Consider the following 25326-nt stretch of genomic DNA (forward strand, 5'->3'; position numbering starts at 1 on the left):
ATTAATTTCTGAAGTGAGACTTCTATGGAAGCCCTTTTCAAAAGCTGGTTAAATTACATGAGTTCCAATAAACAATGGTGGGCATTGCAGGATCTGGATCTTCTTTCTTCCCTACTTTCACTACTTGGCACCACTAAGTCCTGATGAACATTTCCATGTAGATATGCTGGAGATTGAAACAGCATAGTTTGTGTTGTAATATCATTTTTCAAGTGAAAAGCATAGAAACTGTTTTTATAATGGGAATTACAGAAAGTAGAGATGAAATATATCATATTGGCTCATAGGAATATGTGCTTGAAAAAACCTCAGTGTGCAGTACTTTTCCAGGAGTAAGAAAGGGCAACTGTGTCAGAGGATACCTATTAGGATCTCTAGAAAGTCATGTCATTTTTATGTTAATAACAACGGACTTTTAACAATGAGAAATATTGTAGAGTATAACTGTCTGGGGTAGTGGGGACTATGACAGAAATAGTAGTAGTTTGGAACCACCATATTCTAAAGTCCTTGAATGCCAGATTGACACAGGCAGGAGTATAGGTTTTGTCCTTCACAACTCAAGGGGTTGTTATTCACAGCTGGAAACATGCTCAACCTGAATCATGATGGACTTTGTACTCAATTTGGATGACAGTACAGTGCCTGTGAATTGTTTTGAGAGTGGTATGACTGTGGTTGAACCTTAAGGAAATTAATTGCATTGTTTTATAAAATGATTCAAATTCCAGAAATAGAAATCTAGGATATAATAAACTTGATGGTCTGTAACTTCGTGAGAAGGGAGATGACCAAACAAACATGACCCTCAAGCATCTTCTCAAGTGACCACAAGAGTCATTGTACCTGACAGAAGTAGAAAGGGCGGGTCTGTGGTTATTGGGACAGGAGAAGAGAATGAATTGATTCTCCTTGACCATTTCACATTGTAGGAATGATTTTGTCATACCAAGTGGATTTGCTATCATTCCTCCAACAAGGTTTTATTTTTCTTTGTGTGTTTTTCTTTTCATTCTCTTTCAGGCTGAAATCATTGATGTGAGTTATGGAAATGCAGATGATTTAAAAAGGATAAAAAATATGAGAAATATAACAAACCAGATTGCACTCCTGAAATTAGGAAAATTGCCACTACTTTATAAGGTTGGTCCAATGTTTATTTTTTGGTGGTGGGATGGATATTTTCTTTTGCTTTATTGCAGTTATATGCCTCTGTGGTTGTGAAGTGAGTGTGTTTCGTGTGTGTGTGTGTATATATGTGTGTGTGTGTGTGTGTGTGTGTGTGTGTAAGAGTGATTGGCACAAAGAGGCAGAGAGTGTCATAGCAAGATGGCTTTTCTAAAACCTAACATTTTAAATTAATTTTTTTTAAAAAAGAGATTGTTATCCTTATTACTTTATACAGAAGATAGTGTAAGCCAAACATTAGTGAGTTTGTGAAAACTTGGTAAAATTGCCATACATTTCATAATAATGCCTATGTGGAGTACTGAAAATGAGAACAATGACATCCTCTTCTTATGACATAGTGAAATTTTGTATCTACTGACAATACTGACTAAATGCTGTATTCTTTATGTTAGACTAGTATCTGGCTGATTTATACTCCTTAGTGATTGATTTTGTCAACTGTGTAACTTCACAGTTACTGACTGTGCTCAGGAATTTAATTGAACGGTAATATGCATAAGGGAAGCAGATTCTTGATTTATTTATTTAAATAGAAGTTTATTAACACTTATCCACTAGATGCATTTACATAATTAAAGCAGTTTGATCTAAGCATCACATAATGAGCCACCATCATAGACAGCCAGTACTGCTCATTTGTACTTAATTTTCTGTTACTATTGAGAAGAATGGTCAGTGTAGTTTTATCACTGGAGCTCTCAGGTTCTGAAGATATATTGGATTTATCCTCATCCAACCCTAGATGAGCTGTGTTAATTGCCAGGTCTGAGAAAGTTTCAGAAATCTGTTGGCATACTTTGTAAGGAGACAAGAGAACATACTGTGCCTGTTTTTCATCATCTTCCAAGGATGCCCTTACACCTAAATCAGTGTGTGATAGTATATAACTGTCCAGAATTTTAAGATGGTCATGAAAACATAGTGTAAAGTGCTATAAATTTTTGCAGAATAATTTGTCAACATATACTAAATGCTTTAAAATAATTGCATTTTGATCCAGTAATTCCAGTTCAATCAATATAACCTAAAGGAGAATAAAACAGAGTTGATGTACACAATGATGACCAGTGATGTGACAGAATATTAGAAATAATATATGTGTCCAGATAAGTATTGAAATTTATGTTACATTTGTACAGCTAAATACTGTACAATAATTACAATGCAAAGAAGAATAATGATGTGGAAATTCTCATAAATCGAGCAAACAAGTTATAAAGATGACATTTATAATAATGATTATGTTCTTATTGTTAGTGTAATATTGTTGGTGATACGAGCTGCATATTATTCTATGGGCCTTTTATGTGTTATCACATTAATCTTCACAGTAACTCTGTTTTTGAGGTAGAGTGGTAACAAAGGCAGAAAAAGAATGAGTGACTAGTTTAAAGGTGAAGAGCTACTTACATGAGTCAACCAAGATTTACATCCACTCAGTGTCATTTTATGTCCTGAGTCTTTAATGTGTATGTATAGGTGTGTGTATGGTGTAGTTAGACAGGTAAGTAGATAGATGATATATAGATAAATGATGATAGATAGATAGATAAATGATAGATAGATAGATAAGTAGCTAGATAGATAGATTAAAAAAAGAAGGAAGGAAGGAAAGGAAGATGTTAAATTGGAGTTTTTAACTGAGATTTTAATATATAAAATAATAAATCTTTCAAAATGGGCTACCCTACATCGGTATTTCAAAAAAACAAACAAACAAAAAAAAAAAACAGTTGAAAACATGTTAGATAATTATTAAACCCCTTACTTTTATATGTAGTAGGAAAGGCTTAAACGTTTGGGGTACATAATTTTTTTGAATAGTAATTTTGGAGAAATATAAGTTCCACTGCAAACCTAGTGACTTGAGGCTTCAGTGGAACCACGTGGAGGGTTTAATGAATATACTCTGCAGCATGAGAGGCACAGTAGAGTGGTGTCTGACTCACCTGAGAATCCTAAAGGTAAGATATACATTTGCTTAGCATATAGCAAATGGTGTGTTGTACCGGGATTTCCGTAAGATTCTGTGATCCCCAAGACCAGCAGGAAGCTAAGTCCAATGCAACTAACAAGAGAGCCTCTTTCATGGTAGCATGGGCTCTGTCCCACTCACACCAACAGCATGGTGGAAAAGAGGCAGAATTTCGCCAAGCCCAGGGTTTTACACCAGTGGTGATGTCACTGCTTTGGCTGACCCTGATTGGTTGGGTGAGGGCTAGGGTCCAGTTACACAAAATGGAGGATAACTCTGCCCTGCCCCACAGTGGAGTCCGGAGTTTATCCTCACCCTGCCCTGCCCTCTCAGTGTATGTGTTGGGGTTGGTCTGCGAGCCAGAGCTGAGAGCAGAAAACGCATGTTTGTTTATGGCAGGGTCTCTCTTTTCCATGTCCAGAAAGAGAGATGATCCAGTTCTTCGAGTAGAGGGGCTGGGGATTGAGAAATATGAAAGAAAGAGACAAGACACAAAATGGAAGGAAAAAGCTGGGACTGAATGAACTGCTGCCTTCTTCTGAAGTAGAGACAGTGACCCAAAGCCAATGTAGCCTGTTTATTTTATACCCTCAAAAACAGGAAGTTTCACCAAAAGTCAAGACAAAGGAAATTATTTGCATTCTTGAGTAGGCCCCAGCATTCCTGGTCCTTGACTGGATTTACATATCAATATCCACTTCCCTACACTCTGGCAAAGATAAGAGTCCTTGTAGAGAACACCTCTGTCTTTTTGGTAAGATGTATAACCAAGACTCAGATTTGCCTGTCACCTTGGGTTTAGCTGACAGTAATTAGAGAATGTCCATGTGCCTTCCCAGGCACTCTATACATTTGTTTCCCTCTCACAATCCAGGACTTCTGGCTCCCAACTGCTTGCATGCCTACATTCCTGATTGCCCCTAACCCCTTCTGCCTGCAAATCTGACCACCCCCTAACCACTTCCCTGCCAGCATGATTGATTCCTAACTGCTCCCCTGCCAGCCTGATTGCCCCTAACTTCCCTCTCCTGCAGGCCTGGTCACCCCCAACTGCCCTTCTCTGCAGGCCTAGTCACCCCCAACTTCCCTTCCCTGCAGGCCAGGTCACCCCCAACTTCCCTCTTTTGCTCACCTGGTTACCCCTAATGCCCTCTCTTGCAGGCCTGGTCCCTCCCAACTGCCCTCACCTGTTGGCCGTTTTGTGGTGGTCATCTTGTGTCTACATGGGGGCAGACTTCTTTGACCACAGGGTACAACCATCTTGTGTGTTGGAGTGACAGTAAATTTGCATATTACTATTTTATTAGATAGGATAGAGGCCTGGTGCACGGGTGATGTCCAGCTGGTTTGCCCTGAAGGGCATCCCAGACCAGGGTGGGGGTTCCCTTGGGTGTGGGGAAGCTTGGGTGAGGGGCCTACAGTGATTTGCAGGTCAGTCATGCTCCCCTGCATCCCAAGCAAAAGCCTTGGGATCTGGTATTTATCTTCTATAATTGAAACTTTGTAGCCTTGAGCAGAGGCCAGGGCCAGCCAGGGCGGTTGGGAAGCATGGCTTCCTCCTTTGCTGGGGAAATCTGAGCCTCCTGCTTGCTTTATGGCCACAGCCATCTTGGTTGGGTTAATTTGCATATTTGCTCCTGATTGGCTGGTGGGCATGGCTTCTGGGTGTGGCGGAAGTACAATTAATTTGCATGTTTCATTTTTATTAGTGTAGAGTAGTGGCCCAGTGCACAAGAATTTGCACACTTGGGGAGGGTTCCTCAGCCCAGTCTGTGCCCTCTCGCAGTCTGGGACCCCTCAAGGGCAGCCTGGGAGCTTTTGCTCATTACTGCCCACATGCTCACTACTCCTTCCTGCTCAGTTTGCTGTTCCTTAGTGCTGCCTTCTGAGGAGAGGCTCCTACCACCGCTACTGTGCTTTCCAGGCTTCTGGCCTCTGGTTGCATGGCACTCCCCCTGTGTCAGTGCACTGATCACCATGGGGAAGCTCCTGAGTTGAGCATCTGCCTCCTGGTGCTTAGCGGGCATCAGAGCGACCAGTTATTTTCACCGTTTGGTCATTTTGCATATTACCCTTTTATTATATTGGATAATCAGATGTTTTTCTCTAAGTGTTTAAGAAAGAATGTTCCTCTCTAGACATGGGGAACTAAGTAACATTGTCCTGGGTACATTCCATGAAGTTTGTTCAACCTACCAGTGATAATGGCTAATATGGTATCAATGGGCAGGAGCCAATGATATAAATTGGGTCCATGGAAATATGAATAATTTCTACTGCTTTATATTTTCCTGAATTTCTAAATGGTCTACAATAGTTGTACATATACTGTTTTGTAAAAAAAAAAAGTCTTTAAATATAAACATAAGACATTTAAAATTTTGTTCTAATGACACTTATGGTCTAAATATTCAAAATTCTTACCAGTAGCTAATGGATTAAGAAAAAGCAAATTTCTTTTTATTTGTATCCAACTGCTCCAAAGAATATTTTGTGAAGACCTTGGCAATAGTTATAATGTAGTGAATTAGTGATTTATCTAGACTAGGACACAGTTATTAAGAACCTCATGTATTTTCCCCGATTATCTTCCTTAGAGGCCTATGAATACATTTAACAAAGAGTTCTACGCAGAATCCCCCCTCCAGACGGAGAGCCTTGTCACAAACAGCATTATTTTATAGGCAGAGGAACCAAGGCATCCTTTCTTTAAGCTTTCATTCTGTTTTCTGTGGATTCTTTGGGAGAATCACTGATACTGTAGCTATTAATACATATTCACAAAGTAGAGAGAAATAAAACATGGATGAGACAAGCTTCTACAGCATGATTACAGCCAAGCTTACTTCACCTGTACATCAAATATATTCTGGGGCTGGAATTTGAAAGTCAGCGAGTACGGTGATACAGTTAGTTGAAAAGGCAGAGGATGGATTGACTTCTATGTGAATCACAACTATGAATCATGATTCTAAATGAGCATCTGAACTGGGAACATGCAGCAAAATGAGTAAAGAGAACAGTTCATGTTATTTTAGCTGTGCAGTAGTTTGTTTTTACATCATGGTTCAAAAATGGATTTGGTAGGGAATCTCTGAATCTGAGGCAGGAAGGGCAAAGTGGAAGCATAATGGGATATCAAATTATCTCTTAAATAAGTAGAAAAAAAATCATTAGATCCCTTGTAACTACAATGTACACCTTAACTTAATTTCCATGAAGGGGTTCAAGAAGAAAGTCTCCACATTGTGTAGCAGGGACTGTGAAAGGCACATGGCTTTTAGTTACATGCTGCAGGGAAGAGCCAACCAAGGCTCCAGACTAGCTTGGACTAGTCCCCTTATGATTCAACCTTAGAGGGAAGGCTTTATTTTAACTTTGTATTTATAGCAGTTTATTTTATGGGAAAGGGCTTTAATTCTGTAAGCTTTAAGACAGAATATTCTCTTACATGTCATAATGGATTCAGGTAGGTTTCTCTCAGTGATAGTCTGAGACACAGTAAAATAGATTCTACAATCCTCACACACTCCCAAATTGCTGAATAGCACTCTAGTATGGAATTTATTTTATAAAATGCAATAAAAGCATTTGGCTTTCTTCTTAAAGCCATTTTCACACACATACACATACACACACAAATCAATAATAACAAAAAAATCGCTGTGGACTCCATCACAGCTAGACATCAAGTAAATCCCAGTGAAATGTGAAGATTAGGCCATTGTCTGTGTCCACACTACTTATCAGTCCCCTATCTCATAGGAGTGGAATTTGTATGGATTGAAGTTACAATGAATACATATCTAAGCCTTTGGGCATGGTGAAATGACACACAAAAATTCACAAATGCTATTGCCATTTTGATAAATGAAATGACATAAACATCTTCCTAGTACTCACTGTTATATAGTAAGACATTAGTAAATATTAGTAGATTTTTGTATTTTCCTTACAAATATTTTTACCCTTATAATTATGATTTTAATGGTCCAGGAACCCAAATAGAGTTTTCCACTAATGAAACAGTTTTGCAGACACTCTTTAGATATTATTTATATTATATATATCTTGTATATTATTTGGATAGTGTATTACTAACCTAACCACCACTTAAATCCATAGCATGCTTACATAGGTAGGCATTTTGGAAGAGCTTGATGGGAAATGAGAGGTAGGAAACAACTGTTAGGCCTTTATCCTTCTGAATAAATTGTTTCTCACAAATTAGGAATAAATGGTACTACTTAAAGAAAAATAAATATCACACACTCTGAGTATACCTACATAATAACATAATTTAATAACATTTACTGACCATTTAAATGTTATGAAGTCATAACAAGCGTCATCGTCTATTAGAAGAAAGGTTAATTATTACATATACATAGTCAGCGTAATTATCCCCATGCATTCATGCAATTCTGGCACCCCAAAAATAAAATGGTCCCAAGCATTTTGTTTCTCCTAACTAAAGTTTATAGTATAAGTTAAGAAAAACAAGAAAGAAAGAGAAACAGAAGATAGAACATGAGAGAAAAGGAGGGCTAGAGGGAAGGAAAGGAATAGTTCAGTCAAGGATTTGGATTATTTCAGGAATGATTATGGTATTGAAATTTTAGTTAAAAATTTTCTTACATTTGAATTTAGAATATCCTTTCCTAAAGCTAACTGTGAAATTTTGCATAATTGCTTTCACATCTGCACTTATACAGAGTGATGTATGTTAAAAAAAAATAAAAAAATAAATTAAAATAAATAAGTCTTGGCTCTATATTAACACATTTTAAAAAGAATTCATTCGATGTCTAATTATTAATCACTAGCTATATGCCTCTAAGTTTTCTTCTTTTTTTTATTCAGTGTCTTATGATAAAAATTGATTAATTATTTTCTTGTTCAGAAGCACAATGACAAGGAGTCCTAAGCAGCAGCTTGTACTTTAGCAATCTGTTGTTGCTATAAAATACGGGGAGACAAGTTAAATTACTTCTGGAAAGAAACATCATTAAACAATTAATACCTGAAGAAAAATACCTCTCCCTACAATTTATGTAATTAAAATTGCAGCTACACAATATATTGTATCTGATTTAAAATTCAATATAGATTTTAATTTTTATAACAAATTAACCTTTGACAAACTATATAAATATAGCTAAGTAAGCTTAAAATATTCACTTGAATTTTGAAAATAATATACACTCATCAAAATATATATTACCTATTATATAAAAAGCCTGTGGTCATCATGCCATCACACCGTAATGACCTGTCATCAGAAGGCAGTGCATGTGGGTGGGTGGGAACTTGACTCAGGAGGACTTGATAGGGGACACAGGTGGGTTTCTGAGTCCCCCTGAGGTGGCAGGCAGGTTTCTGGGCCCTGCCTCCGGTGGGGACAGTGGCAGTGGCGGGACATTTTTTGGGTTTTGCCTCCTGGGATAGCAGCAGCGGCATACATAGGACTCTTTCTGGGTCCCACCAAGCCAAGGGACTCTGGGTCCTGGGTCTCATGTGATTTCACGCACTGGGCCCCTAGTTTTACTAATAACATACAAGTTAATCTATTCTCATAAATAGTCATTACATTTCTTTTTAACTGAAAATATGTATTTACTGTTTTATGCAAAATACATTAGAAAGGTTTTATAGCCTGTTATATAGTTTAAAAAAAAAAAAAGGTTTCAGCTGAAACTGGTTTGGCTCAATGGATAGAGCGTTGGCGTGGGGACTGAAGGGTCCCAGGTTCATTTCCGGTCAGGGGCATGTACCTTGGTTGCGGGCATATCCCCGGTAGGGGGTGTGCAAGAGGCAGCTGATGGATGACTCATTGATGTTTCTAACTCTCTATCTCTCTCCCTTCCTCTCTGTACAAAATCAATAAAATATATTTTTTAAAAAAAGGTTTCATATTTTTAGTGATATGTCACTTGAAAAAACGCTATTATGGGTAAAAAAAGTTACTTTTTTTTTTTTACTAGATTTACGTTTCCAAAATTAATAAATCTTTACCTCAATTTTGTATATTTTCTCTAGCACCGAATATGAGTTTACACCTAAAAATTTAATTTAATATTGTATAATATATATTTTAATAATAAATATATAATTTGAACATTACAGTCATCTAATCTCTAAATTTTAAAACTCTAACAGCAAGAATAACTACAATTATTATTAGAATAATTCCATATTTTAAATCAATTTTCTATTGGAAAATTTAGAAAGATTAAAGAGTCTATATAATTCCAGAAATATACATAGTATAATTGAAGACTTAATTTTAACTATTGTCCACAATCAAGAAAAACACTACCAGCAGATTATTCAAAGAAAATGATGTTTATTCTTTAATTTTCAGTTATAATTTTCTTTTTATGTGAATCTAAATCTATTAGGTTGTTAAAATTGCTCGTCTTACCTATTAGTAAAATACATGATTATATTTCATCAGTACTTTGATTACCTATATGAATCTTCTTTTGTAATTCTCATACTAAGACAATTTCAAGCAATCTCAGGATAAATGTAATCTATCTAAATATATAAGGCTAATCTGCAAAGTGGCGAATAGGAGCTCAGGAGTTCAATCGCTCACTATAATGTGCACTGACCACCTGGGAACAGCATGGAATGAAGGAAGGCCCCAGCCAGCAGCCAGAGGAAGGAAGGCCTTGGCTGGCAGCTAGCAAATGAGGGGTGGGCATCTGGGGAAGGAAGGCCCCTGCTGGCTGCCAGAAGGCCCTGATGGGCCCTGATTGCTGGCCAGGCCTACGGACTTTACCTGTGCATGATTTTATGCACCAGGCCTCTAGTCATATATAAATGAGTTATTGAATAAAATTCAGGAAGATCCCTTACAGTTCTAGCATGCTTTGCTTACTTGCCATTGTTCTAATACATGCCTTTTCTAATACACTTATTGGCCTTTAATAACAGCATATCTGTAATTAAACAATAGTATAACTTGGTGATAGTATTATGGCTTTTGAAACATCTGTTATATAATATAAAATTTACTTTTTATTCCGTTAAGGACAATTTTAACATTTTATAAATAAGAAGAAATTGTGATATTTAGCAGAGTAAATGAAATTGACCTGTCCCTCAAATTTGTGATTTTACAAATAATCAAGTGTTGTTCTCACTTCAGAGCCTTTCTTCTGAGAAATGTTATGTGACTGCCATAGGGGGCCATCTGAACCTTTCACACATGTATGGAATGCCTCATTTAAATTTTTGTTTTATTAAATTTATAATACAGGATGGGGCAGCAGGAGGTTTATACATGTGAGTACAAGACACATAGTTTATTATTATGTTGTTATTTATTAAATATTCTATTATTTTCCATATGAACTACTTTAAACCTATTTCTCTCCCTATTAAATACCATGAAGTAAATCAGCCTACATTGGCTTTTTGTGATATAGGTGCTGATGTAGTCTGCTTCAATATTTGTAGTAATTGCTTTCAGCAAGTTTTAAAATCAACAGTCTTTTTTTTTAAGTAAAACGGAGATATTAGTAACTTCAGGGTATGATTCTGAGTGGACCAAATGATTTATTGATAGGATCACTAATGAAATAATTTAATTTCTAATATTTTCAAAATTGTCTGCAGTATTCCGGATTCCTTATTGTTTGTCAGTTGTAGACAACAAAGCTAAATGACAGTGTTTTACAGTGCAATCAGAATCAAATAAGTCTGGAAAAAATGGCAGAGCAACTTGAAGTGAAACATGACTAAACATGGCATATTTCATATGATGATTTACATAACATATATAAGAATGTTTTCCTTGGGATTAAAAAAAATTCCTCATATGAGTTAGTATATATATATATATATATATATATATATATATATATATATATTCTTTCTTTCTTTTTACCTGACTTCATAATCTGTGTGCTTTGATTACAAAACAGGTAGATCCAATCTATTTTCAAAATAAGTTAGCATACAGATCAGGCAACTGATAAACCAGAAAAGGATTTTGTTCTGCAATTAATTTGAGCTTCTTTAAAATTTGGATTGATTAGAAAGTACAGTTCTAAAGTCTATTGCCTTAAAACTGGGAAATACATGCATGCAGATGACACTTCACAAGTTGTTGTGAGACCATGTTTGGTGATTTGAGAGGTGTTAGGAGTAGTCTCTCCGGCTTAAATTGTATTTATTAAACGCTGGAAATTAAAAATTTACTACTTTTTGTATTCAGTGGGAAATTGATAAAATGTCACTGTGTTATCCGTGTAAGTAGAGTTATTGCTATATGTCGAGGGAATGACTACCCTGAGGCCCCATGAGAAAAAGAGTTTCATGAAAAGCTTTATTGATGGCATAAAATTAAGGCGATTCCCCTCCAAAGTTCCATTTCTGTCCATGCTGCCATGGAAAAAGCCCAATCTTGTCTTTAGCAGGTCCAGGATAAAGGCCACTGTCCATACTTTTTGCTCTGTATTAGAGTCCAGTCCAGTCCAACCTCCTACTTCCTACATGTGAAGTCCGCACAGCCATGGCCAACACAGCTATGGAGCAAGAACTTGGGTACTATACATACTACAATTTATAAATATTTTATTAATTGGGAATTGACAAGATAAGAACAATTTAGTATCTTTAGAATAGGAAGATCAATGGCTGCAATGCTACTGAAAAGCAAATACTTTATGAATTTCTGCTTAAGTTGGCAAGTTGCCCAGCTGACAATATGTACTCTTGACCTCACATCCAATGGCTCAAGTGTAGAATCTGATCAGTTATATAGGGTTTGGATCCCAGCTCAACTATGCAATCACTAGGAGAAAGTCATCCGGTCTTTCAATCTTGATAAGACTTAATTTTCTTCCTTGTAAAACCAGTATGATAGTGTTGTTTTTATACATCACTTTCCATAAATGCTCAGTAAATGTTCATTATTACTGTTGTGTTATAATGATAAAGGAACCTTTTTATTTTCACTGGAGATTTTTTAAAGCATAGTTATCTGAATAATATCTGATACATTATTTTATGTAAACACTCATAACCTTGCAAAAAACAATGTGATGTAGGGATGGTCACTGATCCACAGTGAGTAGCTAAGTCTCTGAGAGTTTGTCTTACTCAAGGTCACACATGTATTACATAGGAAATATAACATGGTTATTCTAAACTCTTTCTGATCCCTACAACTCCTTAATTTATCTGTATTTATGAAGAAACTTTTACTTTCAGTTGCCTTCTCTTAAACAATAGCAGCACTGTGGCTTCCATCGTGGTTCTTAACAACTGTTTAGAACTGTACAAATAGTTTTTTCAGATTACTCTCAAATGGTTTAGAATGAAAAACCTACCCATGGAAGATAAAGCAAATGTGGAAGACAAATAACATCTGTAGAAGCCAGGTGATTAGCATATGAGAGGTAATTATACTATAATTGCAATTCTATTGACATCTTAAAATTAAAAATTGTCAGCCTGGTTGGAGTGGCTCAGTGACTGAGTGTCAACCTGAGAACCAGGAGGTCACAGTTCAGTTCCTGGTCAGGGCACATGCCAAGGTTGGGGGAGCTCAGTCCCGGGTAGGCGTGTGTAGTAGGTAAGCAATCAATGATATTATCCCCTCATTGATGTTTCTATCTCTCTTTCCCTCTTCTTTCCTCTATGAAATCAATAAAGAAATATATGTATTTTTTAAATGCATTTTTATTGATTTTAGAGAGTAAGGGAGAGGGACAGAGAGATAGAAACATCAATGATGAGAGAGAATCATTGATTGGCTATCTCCTGCACATCCCCTACTGGGGATTGAGCCTGCAACCCAGGCAAGTGCCCTTGGCTGGAATCAAACCTGGGACTGTTTAGTCTGCAGGCCAATGCTTTATCCACTGAGCCAAGCCAGCTAGGGCATTAAAAACATATTTTAAAAAAATAAGTAAAATAAAAACTTTCAAATTAAAAAAGTGTGTGGTTGAAGGGGGGCAGGAGAGTGAGAGTGGACTGACCCGGATTCTCAACAGCTGCCCGAAAATTCTTCTCAATATAATATAGTCTGTGTCCTAACTCCCATGGGAGCTGTTTGAGTGGTTACAAGACATGCTTTCCATTTGAACAAGATTTTCCATTTATGGTGATGTCTTTTAGTAAGCTTCTGCCCTTAGTCAATTGAGCGTACTAATCAGAGGATGCAGACTTACAAACTTAGCTGTTTAAATCTGACCTGATTTAAGATATATATGAGTTCGATACAGTCATTAGGGTTAAATTCCTCTTCATGCACATTGTCTGAATTTTTATATTTTTTATCAGATTATTGACAGTCAGGAAGACATAGCCTTAGGCACCTAAGGAAAGAAAGGTAAACCTGAATTGGTGTTCAATTTGTTTTGGATCAGACTCCCTGGTGAAATCTTAGGGCACTTGCATGTCTGAGCTCATTTGCTATGGGAGGAGCTTTCTCATTAACTTCTTCAGGAGAGTGTTGCCATTAAATCTGATCTTGAATGAGAAGAATTTGTAACTTGAGAAAGTTTATGAATATTTCATTAGCATCATCTTAGGGTGCATGCTTGTATGTGATAGCCTGGCAAAGGTTGACAGATATGTGGAATACTGTAATGAGTTGATGGATGCATATGGAATGTCTATTGGAACAGTGAGAAGTGCCCGCTGGGCTGCTGTGAACATCTTCCGGTGTTTAAAAGATTTTTGTTGGCTGTTAACAAAATCCTCACAGAAACTATAGTTCTTAATTAATGGGTTGAAAATGACCCATTTATTTTATTGCACTAACTAGGTCTGTTAGAAATGTATCTGGAGGAAGCATCTGTGATTTTTTTTTTAAATAAAACACTGTAAAAATACACATCTGAGAGAAGTAGATCTTAATGAGTAGGAGCACACATTTTTTTTTCCAGGTGGGGGACCTATTTAATTATATTCCCTTGCTGCTTTGATGTCTGAGAATCCCAGAGAAATTTCACAGTTACAGGGGAATAGGAATAGTTAGGCCTAAGAGCAGCAAAACCAGAAGATAGCAGGACAATATCATTAAAAACAAGCAAGCAAAAATTCACTGGGTTAATCTTTGCAAATGAAAGATATGCAAACATGGAAAAATAGCATTGTTAGTGGAATATCAGGTTCAGCTTGATTTATGTTAATTTAAAATGGGTAGAAGAAATCAAGGAATATAATTAGCAGCATTTGGTGGATCAGGAAAATGTGGTGATTTATTTAATTGGGAGTTATTTAATCTGAACAAAAGAAGGCTCAAGAGAAAAAAAGTTTAAAATACTCTTTAAGGACATAAAAGAGTTTTCATGTGTCATAAAATTAGGATCTGTTTCAGTCTTTCTGAGGTTAAAGGTATAAAACATAGACTTAAATTGTAGCAAAATATATTTATGTTACACATAAATCATTTTAAAAAAGCTCATTAAAAGTCTTCTAAAGATGGTTGTCCCAGTCAGCTTCTAGAAATTTTAGAATACTTACTGTTTTATGTAATGTCTATGATGTCTACATATATATCTATAATTTTAATATTAAAAGTATATCTTAATCTTTAACATGTCATTCAAAGTATAGAGCTATGTTTTTTTTAAAATATATTTTATTGATTTTTTTACAGAGAGGAAGAGAAAAAGGGATAGAGAGTCAGAAACATCAATGAGAGAGAATCATCAATCAGCTGCCTCTTGCACACCCCCCACTGGGGAAATGCCCACAACCAAGGTACATGCCCTTGACTGGAATCGGACCTGGGACCTTTCAGTCCACAGGCCAATGCTCTATCCACTGAGCCAAACCAGTTTCTGCTGGAGCTATGCTTAATATTCAATATATGTTGTTACACTAGCTATCTACCTTTCTCTTTAGCCACTGTTAAAAAAACAAACAAAATTTTGCTAACAAAAGAAGGCCCAATGTCATTATACATTAGTAATGTGATGTGTTCTTTCTCTTTCTTTCTTTCTTTCTTTCTCTTTCTTTCTTTCTTCTTTCTCTCTTCTTTCTTTCTTTCTTTCTTTCTTTCTTTCTTTCTTTCTTTCTTTCTTTCTTTCTTTCTCTTTCTTTCTCCTTCCTTCCTTCCTTCCTTCCTTCCTTCCTTCCTTCCTTCCTTCCTTCCTTCCTTCCTTCCTTCTTTCTTTTCTTTCCTTCTTTCCTTCTTTTATTTTTTTTCTTCATTTAAAAGACTAAGAAATGTGTTCTTTCTGAAAACAGAGAACTTGGCATTTATGAGCCCATTTAATTAATTCTAGTAAAAGAAGTTAAGTTCTTGGACCTTTTCATTCAATTTATGGCAAATTCTATACTTTAAAAAAATTCTATTCCAGTAATGTATCAGTTTCATATGTATCTTTATTGAAAAGAAAAATCAAAGGCTATTTTTGAGTATTTTATTACGAAAATTAGTTAACATATTTCAATCAAATTGTGCAAAGTATGAATGTTTAGTGTAAATAGAGGATTCTGAGAGTGGATGAATTCTCTCCAGTTGCAAAGTTGACCAATGTCTATGCTAATCTGGCTAATAAAATCCTGGCTTGTTTGGACTCTGTTGGTATTATGGAAAGAATGCTGCCACAGCTCACTGCTATAATCTAAGCAAGGTCTGCAAAGACTATTTTAATGAGACCCAGACTTGGATTTTTTTCTTGTTTTTGTGAAGTCATTTGCAACTTTAGTAGAGTCAAAATTGATTATATTTCATTCTATAATAATAATCAGTGTTTTTGATAATTTCATGATTCTGATTGCCTGAAAAGGAAGTGGTTTAATAATGCTCTCCTGTGCAGATTCCCTGAATAGACTCTAAGGAAGAGAGGATTGAAGGCTAGATATTACGGCCTTGTCCATCTTATATTTATTACAGGATATGGGTGTCCAAGTCATTTGAAATGAGCTACTTAAGCTTTATGTTACTCAAGTTTCAAGGAATCTTCGTGACAGAGCTAAGATTAATTAGCTTATTGAATCTGATTATCGTAGACCATGATTTCTGTTAATAACCATGTTTATCATCTTAATGTCAAATTTGCTTCTAGCAATTTACTTGATCACATAAATGTATGATGCATTGAACCTGCTGCATTTGACATCAGATACTTATTGAGGATTGAGAGGCTTCTCTTATATCATCCCAGGTACTGCTCTCTCTATTCCACAAAACAGTTTAAATTATTAATTTTTAAAAGTAAAGAATGTATCTGGGAAAACTAAAAAATCATATTAGTGTGCATTACATTTCTCATATCAAATGGGATTATTTCATCTGTTTGTATGTAGGTTCATACAAGCCTAATGCTATAAATTACTTCATCAATTCTCTGTGGTTATTTATCTGATTTAAGATAAGAAACTGATATTATACTTTTAAGTATCTATCTATATCTATATCTATATCTATAGTTATATATCTATATCTATATCTATATCTATATCTTATCTATATCTATATCTATATCTATATCTATATCTATATCTATATCTATATCTATATCTATCTATCTTTATTTATATGAGCCAAAGTGACCATTATGACCAGAATGACCGGAACAACCAGTTGACCAGTTGCACTGACCACCAGGGGACAGAAGCTCAACGCAGGAGGTGCCTCCTGGTGGTCAGTGTGTTCCCATAGCTAACCTCCCATAGCTGGTCAACTGCCCCTGGTCCCTCTCCCCTTCCCTCCCCCCTGCCAGCAGGCCCCAACTGGTCCACTGCCCACCTACCATGGGTGAGGCCAGAGAAGGAAGAAGGAGGGAGGCGGGGACCCACACAGTGGTGGGGCACCAAAGGCATCATTGCAGCTGGCATCTGTTTCTTTTGTGCCTCACCCAGTGACCTTTGCCTCTTCTTCCTACCCTGCTGAGGCCTTTTGGGCCCTAGGCTGGGATGGTGAACCAAGGGTAGGTGCCTGTGGAAACAGCCCCTTCCCCAAGGGGACAAGGGTCTGCCTTCCTCCTCCAGGCTGGAGGCCAACCTCTTGCCCCTACCTCCCCCCCCCCTGGCCAGCAGGCCCCTATTGGCCCTCTGCCCACCTAATGCAGTGGCAGTGCAGCAGTGAGGGAAAGAGGAGGGGAACCACCTCAGCATCCAAAGTCCATTGCTCCCGTTCCGAGCTCAGCTACTGTTGGCCAGGCCTAGTGACCCCATCCATCCACGAATCTGTGGCTTGAGCCTCCAGTTGGTGTCTAAAAAAGCCATAGATTTCTGGGTGTTAATTTTGTATCCTGTTAAATTGCAAAATTTATTTATTAAGTCTAGTAGTTTTTGTTTGTTGTGTGTGTGTGTGTGTGTGTGTGTGTGTGTGTGTGTGTGTGTTTTGTTTGTTTGTTTTTTTGTTTTATAGAGTCCTTAGGGTTTTCTATGTACAATATCAGGTCATCTGTGAATAATGACAATTTTACTTCTTCTTTTCCATTTTGAATGCCTTTTATTCTTTCTTCTTGTCTGATTGCTGCTCATGTACTTTTTACTGGCTATAGATTACCTTCTGAAATGGTGGCAGTAAAGATATGCTAGCACTGGAAGTTAATCTGGTATGAGAAATCAGCCTAAGTGTCATGGTGGTAGAAATAAAATGTGAAAATTAAAGGTCAGATTGCAATCTCATTATGTGCAAACATGTATTTACTGATTGAAGCTGTCTAAAGAGAAAACTCAGGCAATTTTCTGAGAATGTCATTCCAAATAGCTTGATAAAGAATTTATATTCATATAGAAGAACTAGTTTACTTTTAAAAAAATCTTTATTAGGAAGGTCTTAAAATTCTAAAAATTTAAATATACTTTTTCTTGTATATATTTTCAAAAATACTAGAATCTCACATGACCTTTACATTTATACACAATTGTGGAGTTCATTTCCCTGAGCCACTGTGTACAGCTGTGCCAGTCATGTGATTTATATCTTAGGTGTCAACATTTACTATATAGATATGAATAATTTGTGCAGTTTTTACAACCACTTTCTGGCTGACAGAAGTAGAATATATACTTTTAACAAAGTCAGTATATTATCACAAATTTTAGCTAGATGGAAGTCAAGTGTCTAGAGGACACTCACCTTATATATGAACCTCTACCCATATGGCATCTTATGAATATTAGTATAAGTTCAAAATTTAACCAATGTAAAATCATGACATATTTTGTTCCTAAAATACAAAGATCAAATAGGGTAGTACATGGAAATTCTAAGTACTATCTCTAAATTTTCAAGAAAATATATTCACATTCTTTTAATTATCATCCTATATAATAAAAGAGAAACATGCAAATTGACCATACCTCTGCTATACCACAAGCCACACCACCAGCCAATAAGGAGTGAGTATGCAAATTAATACAATCAAGATGGCAGTGGCCACAGAGCTGGAGCAAGCAGGAGGTTTGCGTTACTCCAGGCAATGGGGGAAGCCAAACTTCCCCTCCCCTGGTCTGCCCCGGCCTCCACTCAAGGCTACAAAGTTTCAATTAATAGAAGATAAATAAATCCCAGATGCCTGCTTCCAGCCTATGCCTGGGTTGCTAGGGAAAGTGGGTGGCCTGAAAACCACCACAGGCCCCTTGCCCATGATGCCCCAAACACCAAGGGAATCCCCACTCTGATCTGGGACACCCTTCAGGGCAAACCAGCAAGTACCCACCCATGTGCCAGGCCTCTATCCTATCTAATAAAAGAGTAATATGCAAATTGACTGTCACTCCAACACACAAGATGGCTTCCCCCATGTGGACACAAGATGGCTGCCACAAGATGGCCAGCAGGGGAGGGAAGTTGGGTGGACCAGGTCTGCCAGAGAGAGCAGTTAGGGGGGACTAGGCCTGCAGGGAGGACAGTTGAGGGGATCCAGGCCTGCAGGACTGGGCAGTAGGGGTGAAGTTGGGAGAGTACCAGACAAGCAGGAAAAAGCAGTTAGGGACAATGAGGCCTGCAGGTAAAGGCTGTTAGGGGTGACCAGGTTGGCAGAGAAAGGAAGTTGGGGTGGACAAGGCTAACAGGGGAGGGCAGTTGAGAAGGACTAGCCCTGCAGATGAGGGCAGTTGGAGGTAACCTGGCTGGCAAAGGAACAGTTAGGCATCAATAAGGATGGCAGGGGAGTTAGGGGGAGATCAGGCTGGCAAGAAGAATTGGTTAGGGGTAATCAGGAAAGCAGGCAGGCAAACAATTTGGAGCCAGCATTCTTGGATTGTGAGAGGGATGTCTGACTGCCCATTTAGGCCCAATCCCAGTAGGGGTCCAGATTGAAGAGGGTGCAGGTTGGGCTGAAGGACACCCCTCCCCCTATGCATGAATTTCATGCACCAGGACTATAGTTATTAATAATAATAATTATTATTATAAGAAAATTTAAGAGTATAATAATGATAATATGAAAAACGCAGTCATTATTTTCTAGAATTTATACAACTCCAATGTCCTTGGAGGAAGTTAGTATGCCACTTACATGATGTAAAACATTCCAATGTGTGTGTGTATATGTGGTGCTTCTGTTTCTGTTGTCAAAAGTAATGAATTTCTATAAAAATACATCTATATGAAAAATTTACTTTTTTATGGCCATCATATATTATAAATATTAGTATTCATTAGCTGTTTTAATATAACAAGTAAACATAAGGAACAACATAAAAACAGATTTATCATGAAGTATTCTATATCTATCATTTGAAAAATGAATTAATTCATCATTTAGTTTATTTAACTAACAGTCTCCATATCTCTTTGTGATATAATTTTAAAAATTATCTCCCTAGCAAGGTTTCTGAGGTTCCCTTTGCAGAGGCATACTTTAGCCCTAAAGCTTTCAGCAGCTTTTAGCAAAAAGGCATTTGGGGCAAATCAGGTAAAATGACTAAGCAAATGTGGAAAAATTTCAAATAGCACTACTCTAATTGGAGTAAATAAAAGTAGAACTCTAAAAATAAAGATTACATATTAAGAGTAATAAGTAAATTAAGTTTACATTAACATAAAATTGACTTCTTTCATCTTCCAACCTCAATAGTGCATTCAAACACAGTTGACTAAGCCTCTTATTTACCAACTCACCTCACCTTCCCATCCCATTCTCACCCTCAGTTCTGGAGGTGCTAAGGTACTCCAACTGCTAGTGGCTGAGCTTAATTCTAACCAACAGATGTTTGCATCAGTGGGCACTTCCACAAAAAAATATATTTATGACTGTGCAAAACAAGTCTCAGTATGCTCACTCAAAGACCAAGTGTATACAATTACTAAAGATGATATATTCTTATATGTTCTCCACATATTTTGCTATACATTCAAATTTGTGTTTAATTTGATCACATCAAATAATATAACTCTGCTGTGTCAAAAAGTGCATATATTTTGAATAAAATATCTGACACAGATAATAAACTTTATTATGAGACTAGGCCTGGTGCATGAAATTCGTGCCCAGCTTGCACTTTCTTCAATCTGGAACCCCTCAAGGGATGTCCAACTGCCTGTTTAGGCCTGATCCCATTGGCAATTTGTATATTACTCTTTTATTAGATAAGATGATCATCCAAGAAGTTCCTCATTTATTCTCTCCTTTTTGAGGTCCATAAGATCATGATAAGCCTGTGGATTTACAAACCAATGCAGGAGAAAATGGATTAATATTTTTTTGACAATTAAACTTCTTTATTTCAAAGCCACACATAATTTAAAATTAAAATAGAATAATTTAAGGAGAGAATAAAATGTAAATGTTCACTTAGAAGGTTAATATAATGCTCATGAAGATCTGAAACATGTGGAAGCTGGTTTGGCTCAGTGGATAGAGCGTCAGCCTGCAGACTAGAAGTATCCCAGGTTCAATTCTGGTCAAGGGCATATACCTTGGTTGCGGGCACATCCCCAGTAGGGGTTGTGCAAGAGGCAGCTGATCGATGATTTTCTCTCATCAATGTTTCTAACTCTCTATCCCTCTCTCTTCCTCTCTGTAAAAAATTAATAAAATGTATTTAAAAAAGATCTGAAACATGTAGTTTGATGATCGATTCAGTTTGAGACAAGAAGCATCTCTTTCATTGCTGCTGAGAATCTAAATATTCTGTGACTACAGAGAGGCCCCCCTTTCATGGTGAGTTGCAACAAGCCTCATGTTCTTTACACTTGGAGGGATCTTCCATGTAGAACCTGACCTCTGTGTACTGATGTATAGAAGAAGAGGAATCTGCACCCAGGGAGAGGGCTCTATTGCATCCACTGGTCTCAGGGGTTTTCAGGTGGAGGTGGGGTTGAAAATTCCCAATCAGGAGAGGCCTGAACGGAGAGGAAGGAACAGAGCTGTTTTAATACCTAGTCCTCTCCTGAGGAGGGGACCAGGAGGGCTTTCTTTGGCCTCCTGGCAGGATTGGAAATTTGTGAAGTAAAGAGTTTCACAATCTCTTCCAAAGACTTGGGCATCTTTAGCATCTTCTCCATCTCCACCTCTTTAGCATCTCTGCTATCTCCAGCCACGTAATTGCTCAGATCACTCTTTAGCTTGAACAAGGGAAGTGATTTACTGCCTCAGCATCAAGTAGGTCACAGTGACCTTTCTGTAAGCATTTCTAAGGATGGGTATATTTAATGACTCTTTCTCACACCCTTAAGGTCTAAGGATAACTTGATCCCCACACACCCTTCTCAATTGGTCAGTGAGTGAGCATTTCTTCTCAATCTATGTGTCCATGGTTTCAGCCAGGTGTGCTTCACAACTTTCATAAAGTCCACTCTGTTCAGACCAAACAAGTCTGACTATAAAGGTAAGACCCACCAACAAGCTGATGATAGGTTGACAGGTGAATTTCTCTCACTGGAAGAGGAGATCAGGAAGGCATTAACTCAGGCCATTGCTCAGCAGCTCCACCACCATCTTACCCAGCTTCTCAAGGAGGGGTCCAAAGTTCACTTCCACAGAGGACCCCTCCATGGATGATCTTCCCAGGGACTGCCTGGTCTCCATGGAGCCTCCGGCCATGACAGACAGATAACACCCCAATATTCCACTTGGAACCATGCCATCCTGGGCCAACCTGGTTGGTCATCAATAATATGTTTGGGGTGGGAGTGGGGAGAGATTTGGAAGTAAAAAGTTGTCCTCTCTGTGACTACCAAATTATCATTCTCCTTCATTTCTACCTATATGTGTTTGTATCATTGTGAAAATAGCAATCTGAAGTGTAGGAGTTGATAACTTTTTAAAACTTTTACACCACCTTATGATATCAAACAACCCTATGTATGAAGCTATGCCTCAGCTATATTGTGGCTTGAGTTCCAGGCCACTTCAATAAAGTCAGTATTGCAATCATTTGAGTTGTCACCTTTTCCCAGTGGAGGGTTTTGCCTTCAATTGGTAAAAAAAAATAAATAAATAAATAAAAATTAAAAAAAAATACCCACAACATTTGAGATGATATGAGATGACAAAGTGCTGCTGTGATAAGATGCAGATGGATGAAAGACATAGACATGGTAATGCAGCACATACAAGTAGATACTATGTTACTGTATAGTTCATCCTATCAAGAAATAAAGAATTGGAATCCAACATATTAATTTAGTAAAACATCCTTATTTCCAGATATGAAGTATCTTTATCCAGTCTTCTTCCTTTCAGTCTACCTTTCATTCAATAAAGTGATCTTTTTCTTACTCAAGTTAGATCATATAAATCCATGCTTAAAACTCTCCAATGGATTCTCATTTACATGAAGACATTCTCCACTGACATAAAGACCAAAATGCTAAGTATTACAAATCCCTTAGTAATCTGACATTTGCATAACTTATCTTGTACTACTTTCTTAGCTATCACTTTTTTTTTAGTTTCTAAAATAATGCCACTTATTTTTTTATCTCAGAACATTTATTCATTTGAGTTTTTTCTGCTTGAATCTTTTTCCTTCTACTCTTTTTTTTTCTATACAAATCTATTTAACCTTCAGATCACATAGTATTACTTTTTTAAATAATGCTTCTCTGATCCCAAATATTGTAATATGTTAGGCCTTTTAGGTAAATAAATACTTTGTTTTAAAAATATCACTGTTTATAATTTTATGTATTTGTATAATTTATTTAGAACATGACCTAGTAGATGAAAAATTCATAAGGGAAATATGTTTATTTTTTCTGCTATTATATCTTCAACTTTTAATACTGAAAAGCTAAAGATACAATATTTTGTCCTTGATGCATGCCAGGTGTTTCTCAAAAATTATCTCTTGAATAACTTAACAACCAATGAATGCATCTGTTTAATATACTAGAGAGAAATTTCAAAGCTACCTCTATTATTAGCTCTAAAACTCTCTCATATTGACTGACTGAGTAGCTGGATCTAGTATCTTATGTATTTTGCTAAAGTTCAAGAAACAAGAGGAATCTCAGCTAGTGTATAACTAGCTAAACCCAGACCAGAGTCATTTTGAAAATAGAAACTTGTCTATAATATGCCATTTTTTTTAGAATTTGCAACCTACTAACTCTCCTTTTTTGCTTGATAGTGTTGTTGTTTTTTTTTTAAAAAATGTTTTAAATTCATTTCAGATAGGGATAGAGAGAGAGAAACATCAATGATGAGAGAAAACCATTGATCAACTGCCTCTTATATGCCCCACACTGGGTATCTAGCCCTTATCTCAGGCATGTGCCCTGACCTGGGGCCAAACTATGACCTCCTGGTTCATAGGTCAACGCTCAACCACTGAGCCATGGGAGTCAGGCAAGTGTTGTTTGTAAAAGTCCAACTTAAGAACCTGTTCTGATGAGAGGGTGACTGTGGTCTACCAAATGATATACATATTTGTCTACATTTAAATTCAATCATTTTCACAACCTACTTTTTAATGTATTATATTTGCTGTACATGTAAGCAAACTGAGGTCCTCTGTGATTAATTATTTTGCAATTATACACTTTCATAATTGGCAGAACTGAGACTGGTAGATTGGAATCCAGTTCTGAAAAACTAATGCTTTCTTTCTTTCTTCTTCTTTTTTTTTTTTTTTAATATATTTGATTGATTTTTAACAGAGAGGAAGGGAGAGAGATAGAGAACCAGAAACGTCAATGAAAGAGAAACATCGACCAGTTGCCTCTTGCACACCCCCTACTGGGGATGTGCCCACAACCAAGGTGCATGCCCTTGACTGGAATCGAACCTGGGACCTTTCAGTCTGCAGACCGACGCTCTACCACTGAGCCAAACCGGTTTCGGCCTAATGCTTTCTTTCTATTCTAAGTTGCAACAATTCCATGACTATATCCATGAAAACTCATATAATAGTTAATTGTGAGGTAGGAGCTGTCATCTTACAATGTCACTTCTCCAAAGATAAGATCCTGTGTTTTTTTTTTGTTGTTGTGCTGTTTGAAGCAACAGTTCTACATTACAGATGAAATGAAGATGCATTTTCTTCCTCTTACAGAAGTTCACACTGTGTGTCCTTCATCTCAAAAGAGTTCAACTCTTCAATAAGGAATAAATCTACCAATTGCAACTTGAGTTTTATTTTGTTCGTACAAGTAGATAGATCACCAGACATAGTCCCTCTGAGTAATTCACTTTGACAGTGACAAGTCATACACAAAAGGAACTCTCAAACTTGGATTCATTTTATACGACACCCTAGGGCAAGTGGATATTTTATTTTAGCTAACTGCAGAAATTTATCCTTATCATTGCCAATGCACTCACCAAAATTACTATAATATTCCAACAACAGCTCTAGGAAAAAACACCCATCTTACCATCTAAAAAAATGTACTGCTTATAATTCTGCCTGAAAGCTAAACCTCCTTGATGTGGATTTTAATGTCAGTTTTTATTTTAGATTAATATGAAAAGTACTGATGTTTTTTATTGAAAATATATCTTTAATTAAAAGCATAAGAGTTTTTAAAAATTTAAACCTTCCCATTTTGGTTAAAACACATAGTAAATCTATTGCTGGAATATATCCTATGCATAAAACCATATATTATGTCTCCTAAAAAACGCATACTTTAATTCCTAGTTCAAACCATCTGGGCTTTTTTTTTTAATGGCAGAATATATTGCATAATATTTTATTACTTCATGAAATTTGGAGGTAGAAAAGTGATCTAGAGTGATATTGTCAGGAAGGCCAACCTGATAAAAAAAAAAAAAAAGTTC

The 25326-nt window shown here is 36.8% G+C and overlaps 1 protein-coding gene across 3 annotated transcripts in view; it reads left to right on the plus strand.

The window, feature by feature from the left end:
- Positions 1–25326, plus strand: part of NAALADL2 (N-acetylated alpha-linked acidic dipeptidase like 2) — a 1040385-nt gene that overhangs the window by 572372 nt on the left and 442687 nt on the right. For all 3 annotated transcript variants that reach the window (XM_036443754.2, XM_045583692.1, XM_036443753.2), the window contains one exon: positions 1024–1143. In XM_036443754.2, the coding sequence (XP_036299647.1) occupies positions 1024–1143 (120 nt within the window). The remainder of the gene's footprint in view (positions 1–1023; positions 1144–25326) is intronic.

This window comes from Pipistrellus kuhlii, unplaced genomic scaffold (genome assembly GCF_014108245.1).
Source record: "Pipistrellus kuhlii isolate mPipKuh1 unplaced genomic scaffold, mPipKuh1.p scaffold_m20_p_2, whole genome shotgun sequence".
Classification (NCBI taxonomy): Eukaryota; Metazoa; Chordata; class Mammalia; order Chiroptera; family Vespertilionidae; genus Pipistrellus; species Pipistrellus kuhlii.